This window comes from Saccostrea cucullata, unplaced genomic scaffold (genome assembly GCF_032062105.1).
Source record: "Saccostrea cucullata isolate Sc308-1 unplaced genomic scaffold, CSIRO_AGI_Scuc_v1 ctg17519, whole genome shotgun sequence".
NCBI lineage: Eukaryota > Metazoa > Mollusca > Bivalvia > Ostreida > Ostreidae > Saccostrea > Saccostrea cuccullata.
The window spans coordinates 3295-11148 of NW_026934030.1; the positions used below are offsets into that span (position 1 = coordinate 3295).

At 31.6% G+C, this 7854-nt stretch overlaps 1 protein-coding gene across 2 annotated transcripts; it reads right to left on the bottom strand.

Annotated features, from left to right (window-relative positions):
- Window positions 1-235: 235 nt before the first annotated feature.
- LOC134239825 (oncoprotein-induced transcript 3 protein-like) lies at window positions 236-6048 on the bottom strand. Of its 2 annotated transcripts, none has more exons than XM_062721958.1 (8): window positions 5695-6048; window positions 4791-4851; window positions 4494-4523; window positions 4139-4330; window positions 3735-3899; window positions 3487-3570; window positions 2033-2129; window positions 236-623 (listed from the first exon to the last, which is right to left on the bottom strand). In XM_062721958.1, exons 1-8 carry the CDS (start codon window positions 5698-5700, stop codon window positions 488-490), a joined length of 771 nt encoding a protein of 256 aa, XP_062577942.1. In that variant the 5' UTR covers window positions 5701-6048; the 3' UTR covers window positions 236-487. The 2 variants fall into 2 exon arrangements, with proteins under 2 accessions (XP_062577942.1, XP_062577943.1); XM_062721959.1 differs by having other exon boundaries at window positions 237-623; window positions 4791-4854.
- Window positions 6049-7854: the final 1806 nt, after the last annotated feature.

A 7854-nucleotide genomic window follows, 5' to 3' on the forward strand; every position in this document is an offset into this window, starting at 1 on the left:
GTAACGGCTTTGCGACGTCTTTCTACAAGTATATCAGCACTGGATGTAAAATGTATGTTTTTTCGTCCTAATATGAGTACATCTTAATGAAAAAGTCGATGTTATAACAAGGTGCAGAAAAAGATAATGATCAATCTTGCTATGAAAACGATAAATATAATTTTATGATCAAAATGGTCATATTTTATGAACTAAATGATAAAAATGGTGAATCTGCATCATTTGTTATGTACCATACATTATTATAAAATTAAATAAAGATATGTCTACAAAACGTGAAAATGTTTCCTTCTAATACTGTAAATAAAATCAGCTGACTATAAATTGCATCAATCAACAGTTCATTTTTTTTTTATAAATGTACATATAACAAAACATATGTATGAATATTTCAGTATATATACAAAAACATGGTCCCTGCGATTCTTCAATCTCCTTAGATAAGAAAAATATGTCAAAATTGGAAATCATGAGTTGTTTGGTATTTCTATCGAACTTGGAAATGCAGATGAGGGGGCACGCCATTGCTTTCCCCTGTTACACCCTGCACTGTATCGTGTCTATACTCCTCCGGCACAAGTTCCACTCTGCTTTGACTAATTTCCCTGTCTCTCATTTTTTTCCTGTGATGAAATAAAGCATCAATAATTACTTATTTCTATTTAGTTAAAGATTAAGCTTACTTCAATTCATCTAATATGGTATCACTATGGTATATTATATCTTTTTTTCTATTCATATTTATTTTCTCTCGTAAAAAAGTTCTGTCCTCTATTCGTTTTTCAGCCTAAAGAACAATAATAAAGGACAATAAAAGTGCCCATTGGTAACTCAAAAAATAATAACTAATAAAGAGCAATCAACCCAAAATGAGACAACCTTTCAATATATACTTATGGATCACTATTCATGTAGCTATAATGAAGTAAGGCCACGAATGATCCAATATTCATCAAGGGCATGTCAAATTTGAGAGGAAAAAGCTCTATAATGAATCTTTAAACACAGTAAGATTGATTGATTGTTTGTTTATTGTTAAACGCTCATCTTGAGAATTTTTCATTTATATGGAAACGTCAATACTTACAGGTGGAAAATTACAAATTTTGTCTTATACACGACACTCAGGGCCATTGAGCAGGGAGAGATCTTTTTCGTGCCAGCATCTTCTTTGACACGGGACTTCGTTTTTTTGGTCTCACCTGAAGATGCGGTCTCGATGTCCCACAGTGGGAATCGAACCCGCCAAGTAAGGTCAAAGTAAAGAATAAAACACTTGATATACCATATAACGTTCTTTCTCCAAAACTGTTAGACTTTAGAAAATTAAAATATCGCCTTTGAAATATTCTATTTATTTTTTTCCCTGGAAATATGGTCTAGAATAATAAAATCTTTTCAACATTTTAAAAAGGTTATTTTCTTTCATATTCTCTTAACGACCTTGAATATAAACTAAGAAAACAAGTTAAGATAGTTACTTTACAACTACAAGAGTCACTTTGATCGGAATTCGAGCCCTTGAGAATCGCCTGTATATTATATCAACTTTGTTGAGGTCATTGTTCTTGATGATAAGGTTTGTCAATATTGAAATAAACAAAAGACTCTAAGCTACGGACAGACAAATGAAAAGGAAATTGACATCAAATTCGTACAAAAATGAATCCTATCATATGTCATGCCTGCTAAACTGTGCTAAATTTCAAGCATCTGCGATGGGGGGTTGACCATGACGACAATTTATTACGGGCATACAAATACAAACACAGACACACAAGAGTAAAACAGTTAACCCCCCAAATTGGAACTGGATTAAAATTTTCACAGAAATATAAATTCAGAGCACAAAATACGCTTTTTCTCTCAGTCATAGCGAACCCTATAACAAAATGTAAAAAAAAAATTGCATCCATGTATAAAAATATGTGAAAAAATCTTCTAATTATCAAAAAATACTTTTCTTATTCAGGTATTTGACACAAAATAATTAAGAAGAAAATGTGTGTTCGTCTCTCTTACATGCACTTACCGAACGAATATAAATGTGATGGTGCTGCCGAGTCCGATAAGACAACAGACGAGAATAACCACTATAACTATTACCATCGTGTATCTTCTCTCCAAATCTTCAAGAAACATATTTATGTGAATTGATTTATCCTGATACAGATAAAGCATACCATTATGCAATAATCATTGTAGTATTTTTTTTTAACTTCCAGTAGCTCAGAATGAGAATAAAAATCAATTTGATCCTAATACCTCTATAAAAAATACGCTTAAATCTTAGAAGTCAAGAAAAAAAAAGTTAAAAAGAAGAAACTGTAATCATGTTAAACATTAAATGTAAACCTTTGTCATTACAGGGGTAAAATTTTCAATTTTAATTATATTACTGTATTTACGTTATAATTTGATAATAATTTTCTATAGAACGATATCTGTTACTATCTGCAATAATCCCCATGAAATTTATGGAGATAATCAACAGTATTCAATACCGATGTCATAAAACAATACAAAATAGGTGCAGAGCAAACATTGATCCCAAAAACATCAGAGGTTATATCAGGTGCCATGGAGGAGTGAGCATCCTCTGATGACCGGTAACACCCGCCATGAAGTTATTGTCATGTCGGGAAAAAACGGAAGCATCCGTCGTCAATTCAGTGTATAAATAATGGACAAACAATTAGTATGAAGAGCGTACCGCCTGTCAGCATTTGACTCAATGATAAGTTGTATTTGCTGACAAGGTCATTGTATCGTCCATAGAACTTACGAAATGATGACTGTAAAAGAGACTGCTGATAATCTTTTTTCATCAACTTGTTTGTAAATAATATACCTTGTTTTAGAAATTGTTCACACTTATAATTAGTACATGCCCTTGCGTATCGAATCAACTGAGATGTATACACTCTGTATGCATGTGATGGTTTTTTTTTAATTCCAATAACAAAAGACAGAAAATAATTCTTAATCTCTTTATGCATTAATTCAATGCCAAGTTACCTTGTAAAAGAAAAAAAAAGATTTTTTTTCCAATACCACGAGAACCTTATTACTAGTTATACAGTGAAAACTGTCTAATCCGACACCTGAATAATCCGACACACTGTGAATTCCGACACAAATTTTAACACTGTGCAATCCGACACCTTGTGTATTCCGACACAAATTTCGTCTCCCAGTGCAAGTCGGATTAGACAGATTTCACTGTACTTGCCTTGTATTAACCCTAATATTTTTATCGGGTTCGAATACCATTGTTGGATGTGGAGACCAGTCCTTCTCATGAGACCGTTTAAACTGAGTCGCAGTAGGTGTTTGTACAAAACAGATCATTCGCTGCTCAATAGCTCTAAGTGCCGAGAAAATGTAGCTCTCCACAGCCTAGTCGTGGCTTATCCATATGAGTGAAAATTTCTCGAGAAGGGCTTAAAACAACATGACTATAAACAAACACACAAACAAACAAACCCTTATATCTTTTGCCCTGTTCTGTTGTTGTCTGTGTTGTCTGGACCGCTGTCGTTGTAGGATATTCACATGGTCCATGTTTTCCTGTATAATTAAATTAAAACTTTATATGTAACAGTACATAGGGAACAACTTTATTCATAGGGTGGTGAAATTCGTTAACAAAAGTATGAGTTATTGCCTCGCTCTATGGGTATCTTTAAAAGAAATTTACATTTTGATTTGATGAGAATTTAATCCTGCTGTACCGAAACAGAATCTTTCAGGGCAGGCGTCCAGTGCAGGCAAACAGTACACGTGGTGGGTGGTGCAGTTCTTTATCTGAACGTTGTACTCTTTAACACAGCAACTAGAGAATCCGGTCTTACAGAGTTTCCTGGAAACCACCCCATCCGCTACTTCTGGTAAGGTTCCTGAAATGAAAAGTCGTCGTCTTGATATGTAGTTGTTAATTGAATGTAACCTAAATTTATCACATGTATCTGTGACAAATGGATATTTCGATTTTTAGTTTACAACTCTATTGACTCTGGGATTAGTTAAGCCAAATTTATATTACACGAAAAGAAACTGTCTCAAGACAGCTACAAAATTGAAAGATCTGATTTGAATTTAATAAAAAAAAAATCGGAAATTAAAAATGATAATGTACCATTAAACCAGACAGGATAAACAGTCCCACAGCTGCCGAGGGCGGGACATTCATCTAGTATAGGTTCGTCTGACCTGTACCATCCAGGGGTCTTGTATCGATCACATGGGACATGGGGTTTTGTCCCGTCATAAGGGCAGTTACGGGTTCGTGCATACGGCTCAAAAAGCTCACCGGCTGCCGTACAAGGATCTGTAAAGGACAAAAAATATTGACAAGGCATTTGAGTTATTCATTATTCTTCAGTATTAATGGGGTTTTTTTTATTTCAGCATGTCAAATTTCCTGTAAAATTGTATTCAGATAAGACACTCCGGTAATTATATAGAAAAAAAGAATACAATTACAAACTTACCAGTCACACCACCGCAGTAATAGGTTGATTCTATCAATAAAAATAATTTTGTTTGATAAGTCTGAACTAAAACATAGACAAAAAGATAATGACAGAGATCTAGGAATTATGAAACTAGTGTGTATTGGACCATTTTGTCATCTCCATTTTGCTGTGTTATTTCCAAAAACAATTGCTTTCTCCATGAATAAATTAAAATCTAATTAAGTTAATGACTTTAAGAAATTCAAGGTAAAAGAGTCAATCAATTTATAGAGTATTTTTTCTGAAAAAAAAAAGGAATTTAAATATACATACCTACATTAATCTCTGAATTTAAAATGAAGACGGAAAATATTGACAGGATGGAAAACTTCATCTGCTGCAAAATGATACAAAATAAGATATAATTACAAATGTATCAGGTTTCAATTAATATTTAAAAATGAAAGAGGTAAAAATGAATCAATAAACAACTTATGATAATTAAAATAGTAAGGAAACAAAATAAATCAACATTCAATGATTTTACCTTCAAAATTCAATGATCGAAATTTATGTAAGGACATAAACCAATAATTGAATATTTGCCAGCAATGCATAACGTTTGCATCATATTGATTGTACTTTAAAAAACAGTGGCTTCAATTCAAAAGGCAAATTAAACCGTCAAATCTATGCAGGAAAAACCCAACACCTGAAACATTGATCCATTCAATGTTGGTCATACAAAACTTTGTTTTTTGCATTATGTAATTTCTTTCGGAACAAAAACACAAAACATTGTCACTATTTAAGTGCAGACTTACAATTCAGTGAAAAATAAACTACCTGCTATTGTTGGACGAAAGACTTTGCATACAATTTTTTTTTTTAATTATTTTTGTATTGGAAAAGGCAATTTGGCATTTTCTTAGTTGTACATGTAAAATGATCCATTTCTATGTCTGATAATTTTACACCTTTGTTTGAATTACATTTATTTGTTGAAACGATGTAAATAATATTTTTAAATTTTAAATTTTTGAATTTAAGATATATATGAATAAACAAACATACACACATTATTTTGCATTTCACAGGCATAACCTGTAAGTATGTAGACATACAAACACATGGAAAAATACATACCACTATGTTTACCAGGAAGTAGATAGAGACAGAGAAAAACAAAAGAAATGCAATCAGGATCAGAGGTTGTACAAAAGAAGTCCTAACTCACCTTCATTTTGTTTTATTCCTCACATCGTAGATAAATAGGAGTCTATTCTTCCTGTTTTTATTCCCCAGGATCAGATTCCATGTGTATCGGATATAAATAAACAACACTCATATCGAACGTATCGGACGTGCGCGGACTGGATAACTATAAATATATAGGGTTTCAAGCCGAGGCATTTAAAACCAAGTTGTGAATCAAGGACGTTCAATTTATGCCACGAAGAATCGATGATTGTAACAGCGGTTTATGCTTTTGGAATGAATACACAAACAACAATGGTGTCCATGGTAATATCAATCATTAGGGAATAAGGAAGTGAAATACAGTTTCATTGAATTTAAAATCCAGCACACAACCATGTACTGCAATAATGTAAGAATGGGGGATTCCCATCCCTGAGGTGTACAATAAACACATGGGTATTTAAAAAAAAATCAATATGCAGCTTACACAAACATTGTGTCTATTTTTAGCGGCGAATCTGTCTGAGTCATTAAATGATAAATTAAGGGTCTGGGCACTGCTAGCCAAAGACATAAGGCGAGTAAAAATTTAGCGTAATCGTTATAGGTATTTGTAAAAGTTGATTCAACAAAAACTTGAAGAGAAAAATAAATATTTCAAATACACACGTTTTGTTTCCCTCCCACTTTCATTGAAATATCTTCTTTGTCTATAAAAAAAAACATTTATTATAATGCAGAAAAAATATACTGTTATGCTTAACAAAGAATTGAAAAAAATCATGAAAAATGTATCCTTTTCTTCATGGCAAAGAAATGTAGGTTTGTAACATTGTAACTTTATTAGTTTTTTCTGGTATATTCTTATTGACAAAAGCTATTAGAGTAAGTTTGCCAGGGAGAACTGTTGTTGTTCATTCTTTTGTTTCCAATACTTCTTTCCCAGTATATTTTTTTCTCCTTCCCCGTATGAAAATTACTTCTTCAAAGCCGTATTTAAAGTACCTCGGCTTCCAAGGAATAAATTTCTTTATCCTTTCTAAAATAAAAATTTCTTCTTCCTAGGAAAAATATTCTCCTTTACACAGCATGAAATCTCTTTTTCCCCCACCTTTTTTTATTTTTAGTTTATAGTATATTAATTGCAAAGTTGTTGCATACGTTTTAAGAATAAAACATTTTAGAGGTACCTTTTGCAATTTTTATACGTGAAAAAAAAATCTATCCTAGAAAGAAGGAATCTTTATTCAGGTTATTGAAAAACACATAAATTATTTTTCATTTAATCTCTGTGAATTTTGACCGGCACGTGTACTTGTACAATATAGAATTTGTCTGCAAAAGTCATTAAAAATGACATATTTTGAAAATAAATTATTTTTTTTTCTCTCAAAACAATGAATGTTTAATAAGAAAAAAAATTTTAAAAAAGTTTAAGAAATCGAGAAACTTTAAAAAGAAACTGAAGCATGAATGGAAAAGTTTTCTACATGCAAGAAACAAAACAGATATTTTGTCAATGGACAGTTTGTTTACATTTTTAGCATCTTTAAAAAGATAGAATCAAATGGACATTTTATTAAATTAGACTTGTAATAAAATAAATGAATTAAATTTTCATACTTGATAATCAAGTCGTTGTCCTTTTATATTATAGGTCATTTTTGGTTTCAATTTACTCAAAAAATAGTTAAAATTTAATATTGAAAATAACGGGTACACACCAAAAAAATAAAATAACGATTTTATATTTCATGTATGATAGATTATTTTTGATATTGTGTTTGGTTTGTCCCTTCGTCAGTCTGTTACATGTAGTCTTATTAGCTAGTTACCTTTTTGTTCTCAAACTTTTCTCATAACTTTTAATCAGTGTTAGGCTTTGATTTTTCACGTGTTTCCCGCGCCAAGACCTTCCTTTGTGTATCAATATTTTTTCTATTATTTGACCTTGGAAATGAACCACATTAAAAAATAAGCCTTTCTCACAGGTTATCATATTTATTTTGAATAAAACCAAAACACACTTTATCTGAAGAATAGTAAAAATAAAATACTATTAAGTTTTTGCTAAAATAAATATTTGTATTGAAGCAACATGAACAATTTATAATGTGTCTTGACTAATATCAATGACACTTAGTGGATCCTTGCAGATAGTCTCACACTCACTCTTGCTTTGAAACACGTTTTTGGA